This window comes from Physella acuta, unplaced genomic scaffold (assembly GCF_028476545.2).
Source record: "Physella acuta isolate Inbredline_101_S28 unplaced genomic scaffold, ASM2847654v3 ptg000451l, whole genome shotgun sequence".
NCBI lineage: Eukaryota > Metazoa > Mollusca > Gastropoda > Physidae > Physella > Physella acuta.
In genome coordinates, this window is record NW_026731970.1 from 265,001 (window position 1) to 286,065 (window position 21,065).

The following is a 21,065-nucleotide window of genomic DNA, read 5'->3' on the forward strand; positions in this document are numbered from 1 at the left end:
CACCCCTGGGGCAGTGAGCAGATTTAGCCTTCACACGTGTTGACCGTCCCGGCGAGTCCAGCCAGGAAGTGACGTCATAGCGCGGGAAAATGAGATGTAACCTGTCCAAACTGGTCCGGTGGACGACGGTCACGGTCGTCTTCATCGTCTGCATCAACGTCTTCGTCTTCATCCACTCCCCACGTGCGGGGACGTACATGGCCCGTGAGTACATTGTCTATTTTTATACATGTGTAGGACACTCACGGCAGATGGGGTCCTTGCAGAGGCGTAGCGATCCTTCCCGGTGTCCGGGGACAAAATTTCAATTTGGCGCCCCCCTCGCATATATTTTTTATATTTATAATGCAAAACTGCAGCTAAAATGAGCTTTTAATTTTTTTTCAACCCATTTTGGCACCCCCAGGGTCGGCGCCCGGGGACATATGTACCCCCCCCCCCACCCCCCTCCTCGCTACGCCTCTGTGGTCTTTGTTCATGATATTAAACTACTGCCTTGTACCAACAATGTGGGACCGTTTCACGAAAGTCACGAGTTCTAATCCTTTTTCTTGAACCTTACGAGTGAAAACTATACTCGTCATAATAACATTGTAACAAAATTTCGACAACTCAATCATTGAAAGTGTGAAAAATCTATGACATTGACTGATTTACTAACTGCAGCTTGAGTTTTTGATCATTCCAGCGTCACACGACTGTAATAACGGCGTCACGTCACACGACTGTTATAACGGCGTCACGTCACACGACTGTTATAACGGCGTCACGTCACACGACTGTTATAACGGCGTGACACGACTGTAATAACGGCGTCACGTCACACGACTGTAATAACGGCGTCACGTCACACGACTGTAATAACGGCGTGACACCTCTGATAAACACATTTAAAGGTTGACATTTAACATATAGGGCCCACAGCTATTGAGTGCACAGATCTAGCAGTGGTGAGCTAGCGTGTGTATGTCATGTCTAAGCTATGTCTAAATAGAAAATAAACAGAAGTGTCACTCATTTTGTGGGTGACTTGACGTCTGTAGGTGACGTCACATGTCTGAGGGTGACGTCACGTGTCTGAGGGTGACGTCACATGTCTGAGGGGGACGTCACGTGTCTGAGGGTGACTTGACCTGTCTGAGGGTGACGTCACGTGTCTGAGGGTGACTTGACCTGTCTGAGGGTGACGTCACGTGTCTTAGGGTGACTTGACATGTCTGAGGGTGACGTCACGTGTCTGCTGGTGACGTCATTGATTCCTCCCTTTGTCCCCAGCCTCCGGTCCACTGGCCATCCCCCGATACGAGAAAGGAAAGAGCAGCAGCTTCAACTCCAGCATCACGTGCCCGGGTCTTAGCTTGTCTAAAGCTGACGTCAGGGTCGGCTTTCAGGTGAGTGGGGGCAGGTGGGAAAACAGGGGGTGGGTTTCAGGTGAGTGGGGGCAGGTGGGAAAACAGGGGGTGGGTTTCAGGTGAGTGGGAGCAGGTGGGACAACAGGGGGTGGAGCTATGTGAGGGGTGGGGCGCCTCCCGCCCTGATAGGGGTGTAGCTATGTGAGGGCCTCCCACCCTTATGGGGGCGTAGCTATGTGAGGGCCTCCCACCCTTATGGGGGCGTAGCTATGTGGAAAAAAAGTCACAGGAAAAAAAAACACAGAAAAAAAGTCACAGTTTTTGCTAGGAAAAAAAGTCACAGAAAAAAAGTCACAGTGGAAAAATTTTATCGGAAAAAAAGTCACAGAAATAAAGTCACAGAAAAAAAGTCACACAAATCTTTTTAGAAATCTTTTTATTAATTTGTTAAGAATTGTAAAATTTTGTATGTTTATTGTTGTGGGTTGTAGCTTTTGATAGCATAAATTATTTATATACGTTAAAAGCATTATGATTTATAACAATTGTAAGTAAACATACTCTAAGATAATTTACACAACAATCTCAACTTGTTACGTTTTTAGTTAAACGCGGTAGAAAAGTTAATTATAAAAGAAATTTAGGCAAATTTTGCCGTAGGCTATTCTCTGGTCGGCCTCTCCTCAGTAGGCATTATCCGAACATATTTTGTGTTGTTGACGTTACGCGTCAAAGACAGCCTTTGAACCTTGTCGGCTTTCTGTTTTGATCCTCAGTTTTGTTATGTAATGAGCGTGATAAATGTGGGCAGTAAAGGTGGTTGAACTAAACATAACTATTGTTGCCATGAGTTGAGGGCAGCAAGTGAGATGAACTTACCATTTCACGGTAATTTAATATTGGTATTTAAAAAAAACTCGATGAAAACCGTGGACTTTAGTAGCATGTAATAGAATGCTCCAATCTTAAGTTTAACATAACTACAATCTACATACTTCATAATAAATATTTTTAGATGAATTATAAAAATTCCTATGCGTATACAGCCTACACACATTACATTACATTTAATTAATCCTAAGTTAATTTGCACTCTCTAAATGTTTAATACATAAAAGTATTAACAAATATCATCCAAATATATATTTGTGACTTTTTTTCCTGTGACTTTTTTTCCTGTGACTTTTTTTCCTGTGACTTTTTTTCTGTGTTTTTTTTTCCTGTGTTTTTTTTTCCTGTGACTTTTTTTCCTACAATCGCTATGTGAGGGGTGAGGGCCTCTCTCCTTTAGGGAAGAGGGGACACTTTTTATCATAGGTGAATGTCGGGAGTGCAATGACCAAATTCTTCCATGCGTAGCTTATGTTTGTGTAATGAAAACGGGGAGAAGGTGGCTTAAACTAAGATTAGCCACCTACTTATAGATGTATTTGACGTATTTAATGACAATAAGGTAAAAAAGCTAAACGAAAATTACAAATCCGGCAAAAAGGCTGATAACATAAATAAATGCCCCACAGCAATATGGTTTCTTACAAAAAGGTCTCAATGTTCAATCAAACATCATAACTTCAATACACGAACTACAAAAATAGTTTTAATGTACTGAATATGTTGCTGTTATATTGGCACGAACACATTTTTTTGTTCCTTCAAATAATGTAGCAACATTGACTGAGTCGATTTTTAAAAAGTTTTACAATCTACCCCACCCCCCTCCACCCCACCCTGATTAAATAACCTCACTACAGTCCTAACTCTATCACACACTCTAGCCCTATGTATTATGGTTTATCGCTAACAAACTAGACCAAGTTCGTATTTTTTCGACTGATCTTTAAAAAAAAAACCTGTCTCGTTGCATTGACAAAAAAATGTCAAATAGTAAGAAAAAAATCTGTTAAGGCCTATATAATACACCAATAATCTTAACTAGCAAAAGAATCACGTGACCCCACATTTAAAATAGCTATTGATGGATAGAGAATCGACCGTGAAGGAAAGAGATCACCGCCCTAATACCGATTCATCTAAGCGATGGGATGTATTGATCTGATGTTTTTTCTCTCCCCCCCCCCTTTCCCCCTCCAGCACGTGCCGGGAACTCCCAAGATTCTCGTCTACTCGGCCTTTTACCTAGAGAACCAGGTCAAGGTCATTGGCCTGGTGGAGCTCAACGTGGGTATTCGCTTGACCTGTCAATTGTGGTACGATGACGTCACGGGTGATCCGCTGGTCACGGTGGATGCCAAGGTGTCTTACATTCCTGAGGATCATTCTAGAAGGTCAGTCTCTCTCGTGACATACTGCAGCTCATTTTTGCACGGGCGAATCTCATCGGTATCGATATTTTAAAGTAATCGAAGAACATAGGTATTGATATTTTAAAGTAATCGAATCTCAATGTCATCGATATTTTTAAGTAATCGAAGAACATCGGTATCGATATTTTTTTTTTTAATCGAAAAACATCATTATTGATATTTTATAGTAATTGAAACGCATCGGCATCGATAGTAATCGGAGAATATCGGTATTGATATATTAAAGTATTCGAAAAACATCAAGCATCGAGATTTTAAAATACTCGAAGACTTCGTTATCGATATTTTAAAGTGATCGATGCACATCAATATCGATATCTTAAATAGTCACATAAAGCCAAGCGGTATCGATATTTTAAACGTTCAATATTTGCTCAGAGACCTCTATTCATAAACCATGAGCCTTGCTATAAATACATTGGTAGCCGGACTGTTCTGGAAAGTTCTGTATTAACTTGAGGATCTAATCAACACTTCCGCCTCTTAATTGTAATGGTGGACGGGATTTCCTCTAACATAATTAAGTATTACGTGTCACTTTGTTGAGCGTCATATAGGTCGTTGATCTGATTAGGTCGTTGACTCAGATTTCAGCCTGCTTTTCTTTCAACACTAAATCACAGGAATTAACCAAACTAATCTTAATCCCAGGATTTATCTCGAAAATAAACAAACCTTACCCGTAGCCCGTATCTCAGGAATGAACTGGATTAAAAGATAAGACAATGAATCCAAGTTTATCCTGCAGGAACTAGCCACTACCTCACTACACAAAATGTCCAGGTCTTATCTCACTACACAAAATGTCCATTCACTTATCTCACTACACAAAATGTCCCTGTACATATCTCACTACACAAAATGTCCATTCACTTATCTCACTACACAAAATGTTCATTCACTTATCTCAGTACACAAAATGTCAAGGTCTTATCTCAGTACACAAAATGTCCATTCACTTATCTCACTACACAAAATGTCCATTCACTTATCTCACTACACAAAATGTCCATTCACTTACCTCACTACACAAAATGTCCAGGTCTTATCTCACTACACAAAATGTCCATTCACTTATCTCACTACACAAAATGTCCCTGTACATATCTCACTACACAAAATGTCCATTCACTTATCTCACTACACAAAATGTTCATTCACTTATCTCAGTACACAAAATATCAAGGTCTTATCTCAGTACACAAAATGTCCATTCACTTATCTCACTACACAAAATGTTCATTCACTTATCTCACTACACAAAATGTCCATTCACTTATCTCACTACACAAAATGTCCATTCACTTATCTCACTACACAAAATGTCAATTCACTTATCTCACTACACAAAATATCAAGGTCTTATCTCACTACACAAAATGTCCATTCACTTATCTCACTACACAAAATGTCCCTGTACATATCTCACTACACAAAATGTCCATTCACTTATCTCACTACACAAAATGTTCATTCACTTATCTCAGTACACAAAATGTCAAGGTCTTATCTCAGTACACAAAATGTCCATTCACTTATCTCACTACACAAAATGTCCATTCACTTATCTCACTACACAAAATGTCCATTCACTTACCTCACTACACAAAATGTCCAGGTCTTATCTCACTACACAAAATGTCCATTCACTTATCTCACTACACAAAATGTCCCTGTACATATCTCACTACACAAAATGTCCATTCACTTATCTCACTACACAAAATGTTCATTCACTTATCTCAGTACACAAAATATCAAGGTCTTATCTCAGTACACAAAATGTCCATTCACTTATCTCACTACACAAAATGTTCATTCACTTATCTCACTACACAAAATGTCCATTCACTTATCTCACTACACAAAATGTCCATTCACTTATCTCACTACACAAAATGTCAATTCACTTATCTCACTACACAAAATATCAAGGTCTTATCTCACTACACAAAATGTCCATTCACTTATCTCACTACACAAAATGTCAATTCACTTATCTCACTACACAAAATATCAAGGTCTTATCTCAGTACGCAAAATGTCCATTCACTTATCTCACTACACAAAATGTTCATTCGCTTATCTCACTACACAAAATGTCCATTCACTTATCTCACTACACAAAATGTCCATTCACTTATCTCACTACACAAAATGTCCATTCACTTATCTCACTACACAAAATGTCCATTCACTTATCTCACTACACAAAATGTCCATTCACTTATCTCACAACACAAAATGTCAAGATCTTATCTCACAACACAAAATGTCAAGGCCTTATCTCAGTACACTAAATGTCCACAACACTAGTCATCATTGTACTCAACAAAACAACATCTGTCAGCTTAAGCCTGAGGAAACATAAAACATTCACCTCAAGTTGCATGTTGAGTGCAACAATTAAAGTAATGGTGTATTGAATATAAAATTGATGTTTTATCGAGATGTGAAGGAGGCTTAAGGTTAAATCCACTTTTTTAACCATCGCTTTCGTCAGTAGATAATATTTATTGATCTAATCGAATAAATGATCCTGAGTTTTAAATAACCTGACTCGCGAAATATTGCTCCCCTGGTTCTAGTAGAGTTAACTCCCCTGGTTGTGGTAGAGTTAACTCCCCTGGTTGTGGTAGAGTTAACTCCCATGGTTGTGGTAGAGTTAACTCCCCTGGTTGTGGTAGAGTTAACTACCCTAGTTCTAGTAGAGTTAACTCCCCTGGTTGTGGTAGAGTTAACTCCCCTGGTTCTAGTAGAGTTAACTCCCCTGGTTGTGGTAGAGTTAACTACCCTAGTTCTAGTAGAGTTAACTCCCCTGGTTCTGGTAGAGTTAACTCCCCTGGTTCTAGTAGAGTTAACTCCGCTGGTTCTAGTTTATATTCTAGTCACCAATCGCACTTTTTACACTCCAGCATTAAAACAAAATTAGAAAAACAAATCTTTCTGATGCCCATACTGAAATTTCCCTTCATAAAAAAACGAATCCCTGAGTTCTGAGCTCATCTTGCCCTGAGTTCTGAGCTCAACTTGCCCTGAGCTCTGAGCTCAACTTGCCCTGTGCACTTTCTTCCGGGACTTTGCCACTGGGCGATCGATTAATTTAATTAGGCCAATTGTTTTAGTGGACCCGTCCGTCCACACAACATTACCAAGGCCCCGTCTTTTGTTTCATCGTTTCCTTATAGATTGCTGTTGGCAGTATTTTGTGATTGAAACTTTCCTTATAGATTGCTGTTGGCATTATTTTGTGATTGAAACTTTCCTTATAGTTACTGTTGGCATTATTTTGTGATTGAAACTTTCCTTATAGATTGCTTTGGCATTATTTTGTGATTGAAACTTCCCTTTTAGATTGCTGTTGGCATTATTTTGTGATTGAAACTTCCCTTATAGATTGCTGTTGGCATTATTTTGTGATTGAAACTTCCCTTTTAGATTGCTGTTGGCATTATTTTGTGATTGAAACTTCCCTTATAGATTGCTGTTGGCATTATTTTGTGATTGAAACTTTCCTTATAGATTGCTTTGGCATTATTTTGTGATTGAACTTCCCTTATGTTTTGGTCTGACTTAAGTCAACTGGCACATTTGGCGAGCTGTGGGGAGGTTTTGTTTCGGTAAAACATGCCGGATCAGTTGACTGGTACAGTGAGGAGCTTGCCACAATTAAGTGAAAACTCTAATGAGACTATGAGATACCCCCCTCCCCCTCATCCATTTACGTGACTCCTCTTATGCGATTACCCACTCTCAATGTACGTGAAACCTTTAATGAGACGAGTTATCCCCCCCCCCCCATACATTTACATGAAACCTCTAATGATATTTACGTGACCCCTCCGATACAGTGAGATACCCCCCCCCCCCACCCCCAATTTACGTGACCCCTCTAATGGAAATATACCTCTTCCTCCATGTACGTAAAACCTCTAATGAGACAGAGATATCCCCCCCCCCCTCAATTTACGTGACCCCTCTAATGAGACCGATATTTTTTCCGTTTAAATGACCTCTCTAATGAGACTGTACTTTGATAACCTGCCCAAGCTCTGAACTGAAGGCAGTCGCTTGAAACTCAAACGTCGAATTGATCCGGTCTTTTATTTTGTGTTTGGTGTTCTGTTCAAATCGTGTCTTCTAGGTGGGTAGGCCCAATGTATTGGCCGGGCTTGTTCCCCATCTGTTTCTTGGTGTAAGGGATGTATACGGGGTCTGTAAGGGATGTGTAAGAGATGTGTAAGTGGATGGAAGGTAAATATGTGTGTAAATAATAGCACGGTATCGTTGGGCAACGTGTACACACCTTGAAGAAGTGAAAAGTGGGGAGGGCAGGAGGGGATAGGTTGATGGTTTGGTCTACGGCTGACGCAGTGACACCAGTGGGAGGACCCCAGTGAGAAACCCCATGGGAGGACCCCAATGGGACGACCCCAGTTGGAGGACCCCAATGGGACGACCCCAGTGAGAGGACCCCAGTGAGAGGACCCCAATGGGAGGTTCCAGTGGGAGAAACCCAGTGGAAAGACCCCAGTGAGAAACCACATGGGTGGACGTCAGCTGGTAGAATAAAATGGGGGGAGGGAGCAATTCGAAGAACTGACTATCTTAAAATGTAAGATTTATAAGCCAATGTATCGGTTACTGAATGACGGCGATAAAGTATTGGTCGCAACACATTTCGTCGACCTAATGAACTTTTCTGTGTTATCATGGTGAAGAGATTAAGATAAGTGGTGAACTTTTCTTAATGACGTGTTTGCTTGCGTTTGTGTGTTTTAGGTGGTGTGGTTGTAGTTTATGTTGCTGTTGTATGTGGTAGGGACTCGTGTAGCTGATTATGTGGTGGTGGTTTATGTTGGAGGTGGTGTGGTTGTGATTTTTGTTGCTGGTGATGCAACTGTAGTTTATGTTGCTGTTGTATGTGGTTGAGGTTCGTGCTGCTGATGTGGTTGTGATTTGTGTTGCTGATGATGTGGTTGTGATTTGTGTTGCTGATGATGTGGTTGTGATTTGTGTTGCTGATGATGTGGTTGTGATTTGTGTTGCTGATGATGTGGTTGTGATTTGTGTTGCTAAAAAGTTTGAAAGAAACACTGTACACAACTATTCACACACGCAGACCTACATCTCCTGAAACCTACAATGTCGTTGCTTGAATCATTTCACTAACATGACATTCAAGTAAAACCCACCTCTACGTGAATTTAAAAAAACACAATCCTCTAATTATATTTAATTCCGCCTCATTATATTCCCGTGACTTAATGAGCAGTCTAAGGACGTCTTACATGTCGCTTCTTATCTAAGGACGTCTTACATATCGCTTCTTATCGTGTTGATCAAGGTTGTGTGACGTCACTTGTTAATGCCATCACGTGACGGGTGAGGGGTTTGTTGAATGGATGGGCGGGGCTGAATGTTTTTTATCGGTTCACATCTTTAGGTAGGTCACGTGAATAATTTATCAGCTGTGGTAGTGTAGTGATTTGGTGTGTAGCTTTGTTTAGTTTTAGATGAGGGTCACTTGAATAATTTATCAGCCGTGGTAGTGTAGTGATTGGTTGGTAGCTTTGTTTAGTTTTAGATGAGTGTCACGTGAATAATTTATCAGCTGTGGTAGTGTAGTGATTGGTTGGTAGCTTTGTTTATTTTTAGATGATGGTTATTTGAATAATTTATCATCCTTGGTACCGTAGTGATTTGATTGCTAGCTTTTCTTTTTTTTTTCAGTGGAGGAGATTTTAGTCGATAGTTGGTGCGGTGATTTTTTTTAAAAGTGTGAATTTTAATCGAGGGTAAGGTGGTATTTTATTGTATTTTTTAAGGGGCGTGAATTTAAATCGATGGTAAGGTGGTTTTTTATTATTATTATTTTGAAAGGTGTGAATTAAAGTCAATGGTTGAAACGGTGAACATGAAAGGTGCGACATGCCAAACCTTTTATAAAACTTGATCTTCACCCAGTGCAACAAGGGTAACTGAGGCCACTTCATCACACAACATCACACAACAACAACATCACACAACAGCATCACACAACAACAACATCACACAACAACATCACACAACAACAACATCACACAACAACATCACACAACAACAACATCAAACAACAACATCACACAACAACAACATCACACAACAACATCACACAACAACAACATCACACAACAACATCACACAACAACAACATCACACAACAACATCACACAACAACAACATCACACAACAACAACATCACACAACAACATCACACAACAACAACATCACACAAAATCATCACACAACAGCATCACACACCAGCATCACAAAACAACATCACACAACATTTCACAACTACATCATCACAAAACAGTATCTCGCATATACATCACACAACTACATCACACAACTACATAACACAAATGCATCACACAACAACATCACACAACTACATCACACAACTACATCACACATCTACATCACACAACTACGACATTTTACAACAACATCACACAACGTCATCATCACACAACCACAACATCTCACATCAACATCACACAACTACAACATCTCACCTCAACATCACATAACTACACTGTCTCAATTTCTTTGCCATGATTAAATTACACAAAACTTGTCGCGACAAATATTTTACCTACGTCATTCAGTAATTAATACCTCGGCTAATGAATGTCATCTTTTTGAGTCCTCTCACTAGTGTCACCTTACTGGGATTTTCTCACTCGGGTCCTCTCACTAATGTCCTCCCACTGTGGTCATCTCATTTGGGTCTTCTCACTAATTCCCCTTATTGGGGTCTTCCCACTGGGGTTATCCTACTGGGGTCCTCTCACTGGGGTCCTCTCTCTAATGTCCTCTTAATGGGGTCCCCTCACTGGGGTCCTCTCACTGGGGTCCTCTCTCTAATGTCCTCTTAATGGGGTCCCCTCACTGGGGTCCCCTCACTGGGGTCCTCTCACTGGGGTCCTCTCACTGGGGTCCTCTCACTGGGGTCCTCTCACTGCATCTGACGTATACGAGCCCACCAACCAATCCCTCCCCCTTTTCACAATATAATTATGTGACGCCATATGAAAAAGAGCTATCCAGATCAACTTAAAGCCACATGTAGACAAACCTCCCCGTGTCTTCAGCGTATGTGTGAGTGGATGTATGTGTATGTATGTATGTACAAGAAAGAGAGAGGGAGGGAGAGAAGAGATGGATGTGTGTGTGTATGTGTTTAAGTGTGAATTACTTGTGTGTCAGTATTTATTATTCCCTTAATACCAGATAATCTATTGGGCGCATATCGCAGTGTATATGTGTATGTTCGTCTGTCTGTGTGTACTCGTCTGCGTGTGGTATACCCACACGTCTGCGTGTGGTACACCCACACGTCAGCGTGTGGTACACCCACACGTCAGCGTGTGGTACACCCACACGTCAGCGTGTGGTACACCCACACGTTAGCGTGTGGTACACCCACACATCAGCACGTGAGAAGACCGCCCAGGTCGGGCTAATGACGTGAACAAACAGGATGGAAGCCATTGAACAAACCTAAACCTGGATTAAGCCATCCATCACTAATCCGTTTAGCCATCCATCACTAATCCGATTAGTCTGTGACAATCCACTTTACTGATTGACTTTTTGTTCCAATTTTAAAAATGGCTGCCTCAGAATCCGGATATCCGAAGCAAAAAGAAAGTTCCAGGGGAAATGATGCAGAAAGATCCAAGTCCGGTAACCCCCCCTGGGATGGGCTCTCTAGCCGTCTGTTTTGAAAAACAGTGCAACATGTTATGGAGATTTTTAGTTTGATGGAAATCCATTCGTTGATTGTAGTTTTTTGACTAAATATTTCATTCTAATTCAAGAGAGTCTTCGAGGATTAAAAAATAGTAAAAAAACAATAATTGTAATTTATAATCTTGAAATGTACAGAACGTTTTTTTTTTAATTCTTTTATAAATATTTGGTTAAATCGGTATATTGACATCATTAAATTTTTAAAATGGGTTACCGTTAAATTAGCTGAAATAATTTTACTTTACTGACGCATTCATACGCTTATATGTAAAATGTGAGTGTATTTATAATCTTTGGTTATGAATATGTCGATCTCGAGCAGAAATTGAAGGGGGGAGGGGTGTAAAGGGGGGGGGATAATTTGTGTTGAAGGTGTGGGGGGAGGCTCCATTAATACAGGGAGAGGGATGGGTACTTTAAGGCAGGGGAGGGAGGGGACTTTTTTAATACAGGGGGATGGGGGTTATTTATGACAGGGGAGGGAGGGGGTCACTTTAATACAGGGGAGGGAGGGGGTTACTTTTATACAGTGAAGGGATGGGTACTTTAAGACAGGGGGAGGGAGGGGTTATTTTAATGTAGGGGGAGGGAGGGGGTTATTTTAATATAGGGGGAGGGAGGGGGTTTCTTTTATATTAAAAAAAATGATAATTGTATATGTGAGTACTAGTCTTAACAAATTAGAAATAAATCTGATGTACCATAACGATGTATTACTGTGACATAATGAGATATTACTGAGACATTACTTCATACTACTTTGAAATCAGGACTTAATACTGTGACTACGACCTGTTACTGTAGCATCATGATATATTGTTGTAGCATTAGATACATTTATAGTGTGTTTTTACGATTTATTTCTGTATTATTGCGACCAGTGTTAAACTAAAGGGAAGCAACTCGCTACGTGCCAAGAATAACCCAGGAAGTAAAAGCCTGTACCAACCCGAGTTACCTGCCTTCTTGTCTTCGCTTGATCCCCCCTTAGTTGTCGATCCTTGTGTTGACGTACTCGTAAGGATCGATACTTCTCGCCTGGCTAGACAAGTAATCGAATGTCGTGTCTTGATGTCATAAATAACGGCGGCCGCTCTACAGGTGGTTTTAAAAAAAAAAATGGGAGCTGGTTGGAGCTAACAAAGATCGAGCTAAAAGTTGGAGCTAAAAGTTGGAGCTAAAGTTGGAACCTTACAAAGATGGAACCTTACAAAGATGGAGCATAACAAAGATGAATCTAGTAATTCCCTCATTCAAAACCCATTAATGCGTTATCTAAAATTCCCGTCATACAAAAACCTAACGTGAGTACACTAAGAAGACTGAAAGGGTGCTAAATGTCTGTCTGATGGGTCAGCTACCACCGACAACCTCCCCCCCCCCCCCTTACCCACAATGCAGAGTGCGAGATTTTATTGAGCTATAAATAAATAACGACCTATTTAAACCACGTGCTCCATTGATTCCTGTGTGGGTTGACCAGTGCAACCTCTCAAGTCGGAAGTTTGTCTTTTATTGAACCCCAAGGCACTGACTGATTCCAATGGGGGCTGACTCGGCAGCACCCTAGGGTCCCCGATTTTTCAGGTCCCCGACTTTATCGAATAACTGGTAGCAAAATTTCCTTTCTGCTGTCTGATTCGATTCCAGTTGACTTTTACCCACCCCACCCCATTATGATGCTACACCCCTAAGCTATGAACAGTTATGATGCTATGTTACGGTGCATGAACCAAATCCCCTCATATTATAAAATTTTCAAGCACCCCATCATTCAATAAAACCTATACACCGTGGGGTAGAACAAAATGTTCTCATTTTTAAACTAAATTTGGAATCACATTGGTTTAGTATGCTTAAATATCGCGAGAAGTATCTTCAATGGAAACAATTGCAAGTCTTTTATTCTGTTTTCATGGAAGCAAGTGTCAGCCATTTGTGTGAACATATTTAAGCAACAATTCTATGTAGGAGACATTTATGGGTAGAATAATAAAGTAAACAACCGTCGTGTTGGCCTATAACATAGCTATAACATAACTTTCCCCCACACAGCGTCTCACCACTCCCACACCAAGTATATACTTTTTCAGCTCCATCTTTTTGGTCAGACCTTGACGTTTCGTCATTGTTGAGCTGGCCGACACTACATTGTTCAATGTGTCCAGATTGTTTTATCTAAGCCAATATAATCTCTAGATCACCCAATCCTAGCCCTTACTCCTACCCTATACGTCAACATTCTGTCCTCAACTTTCCTAACCCAGCTCTAACAAGTCCCTAACCTAAACCTAACCAAGTTTTGACACTGTTGGGTTAGTTTCTCTATCATAATTATCCCGTGGCTTGACTGTATAGCTTAGCTAGCTGGGATCGTCCAACTTTTCTACACCATCGTTATGACCCTGAAGTCTAATAGAACAAAGGTACTTTATTTTTTAACGCGTGCTTCGATATAGCTCATTGATATCCATTACTGAGGAGGATATGTTGATAAAACATTTTTCCGATATCTATTTCTTATGCAATACCGATAAAAATCTTCGATATCCTTTTCTCATGCAAAATACCGATAAAACTACACTTCGATAGTTATTATTCATCCAGCATAACACATTCCTTTTATTTAAATGAGATTCCTTAAGTAGGGTGAATAGTCTTTGTTTAAAAAAAGTAATCACCACATTAAACCCAACTATCCAGATGGGGGGAAGGCTGATCACTGTATGTGAGTCTGGACTGTTTATTGTCTATTACCCTCACAGATAGGATTCCATTGATTAATGGACAGAGGGGCTTCCTGTGGGCTTTAACATATAAGCCCCTTTTTTTGTTGAGCAATATTTTAGCCCGATACACTAAAACTAAATGTAACATAACCAAACAAAAAATCCGCTATCTCATGTAACGTCTGCCAAAACCAACGTTTGAAACATGACAACGTTGTAGGCTAAAAGATCACCCCATATCATATTTCGTGAACAATACCGTGGTGGTTGTTATCTCCATACGACTTGAATCATGATCCATAGCGCCGAAATACATATATATTAGCATGTGTAATGTATGTATGCACACCTCAAGAACCACCTGAACAACAGGACACATAACAGGAAGTAACGTGTTAGATAGGATCAAGTCACAGCTAGTGATTGCATATTTTATTCTACTACACCTTCGTCTTATTCATTGTTCTACAGGTGTATTTTCAATTAAATCTTAAATTATCTTTTCTGTTGAAACAAGTTTACGTTGTAAACTAGTTACACGCAATTAGAATGATCGATTATGTATAGACCCGCATATAAATGTAATCACATGCTATGATACTGAGGCAGGAAAGGTTGTCGATAATGATAATTTAATAAATTTTAAATGTGGCGTCAAACATGGAGACCTCGACACTCCCCATGTCAACGTATTGTATCCAAGTACCGATACTTGACCAGTCTACCTCTAACCCTTGTGTCCACCACTTACTTCTACATACTCTACAGTACCTTCCACACACATACTCTACAGTCCCTTCCACACACATACACTACAGTCCCTTCCACACACATACACTACAGTACCTACCATTCCACACACATACACTACAGTACCTTCCATACACATACACTACAGTACCTTCCATACACATACACTTCAGTACCTTCCATACACATACACTACAGTTCCTTCCCTTCCATACACATACACTACAGTCCCTTCCATACACATACACTACAGTCCCTTCCTGACACATACACTACAGTCCCTTACATATATAACAGTCTCTCTTATACAAGTCTTTGACAAGCACAACATTCCCTAACACAGAACATTCCCTAACTCAGAACACCCCTTCACACAACATTCCCTTACACAACAGCATCTCACCACCCCACATAAATACACACATTCCCCAACAAATCCCCAACAAAATCCCCTTCCAAACCCTCCCCTACACAACCGACACAACAAAGCTGGTTCTTACCCCGCCTTCCTACATCTGTTGTTATTTGATTCAATTATTTACAAGTAAAAATGGCGGTGTTCTGTTGCATGGGGCACCATAAACATTAAGTTTAGAAAAAAAAAATTCTAGCGATTGCTAAATCAATAAATCTTTGCCATTAGCGGAAATCATGAAGAAAAAATGGCTGATCTAAATGTGGGGATCTACTAGCTGGGGAGGGGGTAAAGAGGGTGGGTGGGGAGGGTGATTAAAGGGGGAGGGGTGGGGGTGGGAATGTTCATGTTAGGACGACATTAAATGGAGATAAAAAATAAAATGTTATTGCCTATAGCTTAGCAGGCATTCAAAGGGAGGCATAATTAAAACGCATACATTATAATGTAATCAAATCTAATACTGTTGTGAAAAACTAACCATTAATGGTGTTAAAACACATACAATTTAGTTAGAACAATTACAGTGTAATTTAAAAACAGTATAATTAAAACCAGTGTTCAATAATTCAAAACATTTATTAATGCAATTTAAACAAAACAATGTAAAAAAAAAACTAATTAAAACATGATCTGATTATAGCGAACCCAATGTGATTAAAACGCATCCAATTATACAAGGGAGTTAAATTTAAGCTGGATAACCCGGTCCATTAAGCTCCCCTTCCAAACAAGTTGATCTAAATTTCGTGCAGGAAGCTTTCAAAGATGTACCTTTAAAAAAAGTTAAAATTGATACGTTGTTTTTCTACGGATCTAATTATCGATTAATTTAACGAAACAAACCTTGACGGTGGAGATCTGTTTTTATCCAATTAAAGCTTTGAGCAGAGGCTTGTTTTTTTTTCGTAGTTGTGTTGTGGAATAATTACTGCGTCCTTGAACGTGTAGAATGTCGTGGTTACTGCGTCCTTGTAGAATGTCGTGGTTAATGCGTCCTTGTAGAATGTCGTGGTTAATGCGTCCTTGTACTTGTAGAATGTCGTGGTTACTGTGTCCTTGTAGAATGTCGTGGTTAATGCGTCCTTGTACTTGTAGAATGTCGTGGTTACTGTGTCTAGTGTTTCTTTCAGACTTTTTTTCTCCGGGGGGAGGGGGGGGGCACTTGATATTTTTAGAGACACTTGAAACTTGATCCTATCATTGACAGATACTTGAAACTTGACCCAATCATTCACAGATACTTGAAACTTGACCCAATCATTGACAGACACTTGAAACTTGACCCAATCATCGACAGACACTTGACCCAATCATTGACAGACACTTGAAACTTGACCCAATCATTGACAGATACTTGAAACTTGATCCAATCATTGACAGACACTTGACCCAATCATTGACAGATACTTGAAACTTGACCCAATCATTGACAGATACTTGAAACTTGACCCAATCATTGACAGACACTTGAAACTTGACCCAATCATTGACAGACACTTGACCCAATCATTGACAGACACTTGACCCAATCATTGACAGACACTTGACCCAATCATTGACAGATACTTGAAACTTGACCCGATCATTGACTTACACTTGACCCAATCATTGACAGACACTTGAAACTTGACCCAATCATTGACATACACTTGACCCAATCATTGACAGATACTTGAAACTTGACCCAATCATTGACAGATACTTGAAACTTGACCCAATCATTGACAGATACTTGAAACTTGACCCAATCATTGACAGACACTTGACCCAATCATTGACAGACACTTGAAACTTGACCCAATCATTGACAGATACTTGAAACTTGACCCAATCATTGACAGACACTTGACCCAATCATTGACAGACACTTGACCCAATCATTGACAGATACTTGTAACTTGACCCAATCATTGACAGATACTTGAAACTTGACCCAATCATTGACAGATACTTGAAACTTGACCCAATCATTGACAGACACTTGACCCAATCATTGACAGACACTTGACCCAATCATTGACAGATACTTGAAACTTGACCCAATCATTGACAGATACTTGAAACTTGACCCAATCATTGACAGATACTTGAAACTTGACCCAATCATTGACAGACACTTGACCCAATCATTGACAGACACTTGAAACTTGACCCAATCATTGACAGATACTTGAAACTTGACCCGATCATTGACAGACACTTGACCCAATCATTGACAGACACTTGAAACTTGACCCAATCATTGACAGACACTTGACCCAATCATTGACAGACACTTGAAACTTGACCCAATCATTGACAGACACTTGACCCAATCATTGACAGACACTTGAAACTTGACCCGATCATTGACAGACACTTGACCCAATCATTGACAGACACTTGAAACTTGACCCAATCATTGACAGACACTTGACCCAATCATTGACAGACACTTGAAACTTGACCCAATCATTGACAGATACTTGAAACTTGACCCGATCATTGACATACACTTTACCCAATCATTGACAGACACTTGAAACTTGACCCAATCATTGACAGACACTTGACCCAATCATTGACAGATACTTGAAACTTGACCCAATCATTGACAGATACTTGAAACTTGACCCAATCATTGACAGACACTTGAAACTTGACCCAATCATTGACAGACACTTGACCCAATCATTGACAGACACTTGAAACTTGACCCAATCATTGACAGATACTTGAAACTTGACCCAATCATTGACAGACACTTGACCCAATCATTGACAGACACTTGAAACTTGACCCAATCATTGACAGACACTTGACCCAATCATTGACAGACACTTGAAACTTGACCCAATCATTGACAGACACTTGACCCAATCATTGACAGACACTTGAAACTTGACCCGATCATTGACAGACACTTGACCCAATCATTGACAGACACTTGAAACTTGACCCAATCATTGACAGACACTTGACCCAATCATTGACAGACACTTGAAACTTGACCCAATCATTGACAGATACTTGAAACTTGACCCGATCATTGACATACACTTTACCCAATCATTGACAGACACTTGAAACTTGACCCAATCATTGACAGACACTTGACCCAATCATTGACAGATACTTGAAACTTGACCCAATCATTGACAGATACTTGAAACTTGACCCAATCATTGACAGACACTTGAAACTTGACCCAATCATTGACAGACACTTGACCCAATCATTGACAGACACTTGAAACTTGACCCAATCATTGACAGATACTTGAAACTTGACCCAATCATTGACAGACACTTGAAACTTGACCCAATCATTGACAGACACTTGAAACTTGACCCAATCATTGACAGACACTTGACCCAATCATTGACAGACACTTGACCCAATCATTGACAGACACCTATCACTTGCAGGCTATCGGCAGCGATCATCTTCTGCGCTGTGCCGGAAAACTTGCACCGGATGGCGCCCCACTCGGTCAGTCTGGTCAGGGAGAGATGCGACACCCCAGAGAACATCCTGCGGGTGGCGGGCCCGGCCCCCGCCCGGTACGAGTTCACGGTGTGTGTGACGCCCCTCAACTTCAGGTACAGCCGGGCCTATGAGCTGGTGGAGATGGTTGAGATGAACAAACTGCTGGGGGCGCAGAGGGTCGTTTTTTACAACCACAGCACTGGCGCTAATGTTGACAAGGTAAGGCGGGGTCATAGGGGGTTTGTGGGGGTCATTGGCATGGTCATAGGGGGTTTGTGTGGGTCATTGGCATGGTCATATGGGGTTTGTGTGGGTCATTGGCGGGGTCATAGGGGGTTTGTGGGGTCACTGGGGGTTTATGGGGGTCACTGGCGGGGTCATAGGGGGTTTGTATGGGGCATTGGGGATGTCTGGGCTACTGGGGAATTTGTTTGGGTCATTGGGGGTTCATATGGGTTACTGGGGGGGGGGAGGTTGTATTGGTCACTGGGAGTTAGGGGTCACTGGATTTGTATGGGTCACTGGGAGTTAGGGGTCACTGGATTTGTATGGGTCACTGGGAGTTAGGGGTCACTGGATTTGTATGGGTCACTGGGAGTTAGGGGTCACTGGATTTGTATGGGTCACTGGAGGATCGTCTGGGCCACGATAGCATTGATAGTTACACGTAACATTTGCACGCCTGATCGGAAATTGAAATCTGCCCTTGTGATATTTTACTATTCACAATCAAAGATTATCCTTAAACTTAAATGTTTATCTAGCCCCTCGGATTATCTCATAACTTAAGTGTTAATCTAACCCCTCGGATTATCCTTGAACTAACAATCACCATTCCTCCACCAGGTGTTGGACTACTACATTCAGCGTGGCGACATTGAAGTCCTTCCGTGGCACCTCCCGCTCAAGACAGAAACATGGCCGCCTTCAGGCGACCCGGATGTGCATTACTTCGCTCAGCTCGCGTCACTCAACGATTGCTTGTATCGATACCGCAATCAATCCCGATACATTGTTTACACGGATATAGACGAGTTTATCGTGCCCAGAAACCGTGACAACTGGCACGAACTAGTCCAAGACTTTATCCAGAAACATCCGGCCATGTGTAGTTTGACCGCAATGTGTACATTTTACCGTAAAGAATGGCCGAAAATCGCCGCAGGATTCGAATCCCCGGCCAAGCAGTTTAAATCTGTTGTACTGACACACACGCTGCGAGAAAAGACGATACTACCCTACGGCTCGCGGTCCAAGTACATCGTGGCGCCCCATCAGGTGGGCGTGGTGGGCGTCCACCAGGTGTGGAGCTGCCTGGGGGAGGAGGTGAGGCTGTCCCAGGACGACGCCCTCCTCCACCACTACAGGACGTGGGAGGCGCCCCTTGACCCCCAGCCAAGGGTGGAAGACGAGACTGCTGTAAAAAAGTTTGGCCCAGCGTTAGCTCAAAGATTGGAGGCTGTATGGAAGGAGCTGCCAAATATTCCGCTTGATGTCAACATCTCTTCCTATGGCCAGGTTTCCTGACTATGAGCCTGGCATAGTTTAAATTCATGAGCAATTTTAGTGATACATTTTTATTCTTCTAGCTTGTGATAATTTTTTAATAAAATTATTTTATTTTAACATATTTTTTTTGAAGAATGTGAAATTAAATGTGATTTTAATATTTATCATTTTATGAATGAATAATGTGCTGATGTTTATATTAAAAAATTACTGAATAGAATGGCCATTCACAAGTTCATTAGCCTACCAATCCATAAGTGCAATCCTGTGGCTAAATTAGCTACAAATAGAGCATTATTTATTCATTTTTATTTTTAAAAAGGTAACCCCTAATTATATAACAATAAAAAATGTGATTTATCTGAATGTATTGTCTGATTAGATTAATTACCATGATAAAAAATGTGATTTGTCTGAATGTATTGTCTGATCAGATTATAATGTGTGATAACCTTTGTCTTCCAGTCCAGACAGTAACATTTTCATTTTTTTACTGCTGCTTTCAACAAAAGCAAATAAAGAATTTATCCCTAAGATAAATTCTTCAGCAATAAAAAGACTAGGGATACCATTATGAAGCCTGCAAAAATGGACTCAGTAGAGTTAATGACCATTTTTACAATCTAATATTAACTTGCTCCCTCTTCTCCTTGTAACTCTAAAGAAAAGTGTGGGTCACTTAAAATTGTTTACCAAGGGTATTCAATACATAATA

The 21,065-nt window shown here is 40.7% G+C and overlaps 1 protein-coding gene across 1 annotated transcript in view; it reads left to right on the forward strand.

The window, feature by feature from the left end:
• Positions 1 to 20,658, forward strand: part of LOC131943302 (beta-1,4-galactosyltransferase galt-1) — a 38,657-nt gene extending 17,999 nt beyond the window's left edge. Inside the window, exons 2-6 of the mRNA XM_059303334.1 lie at positions 1 to 204; positions 1,276 to 1,391; positions 3,444 to 3,637; positions 18,781 to 19,060; positions 19,688 to 20,658. The exon at positions 1 to 204 is cut by the window's left edge and continues 37 nt beyond it. Of these exons, the coding sequence (XP_059159317.1) occupies positions 90 to 204; positions 1,276 to 1,391; positions 3,444 to 3,637; positions 18,781 to 19,060; positions 19,688 to 20,368 (1,386 nt within the window). The 5' untranslated portion in view covers positions 1 to 89 and the 3' untranslated portion in view covers positions 20,369 to 20,658. The remainder of the gene's footprint in view (positions 205 to 1,275; positions 1,392 to 3,443; positions 3,638 to 18,780; positions 19,061 to 19,687) is intronic.
• Positions 20,659 to 21,065: the final 407 nt, after the last annotated feature.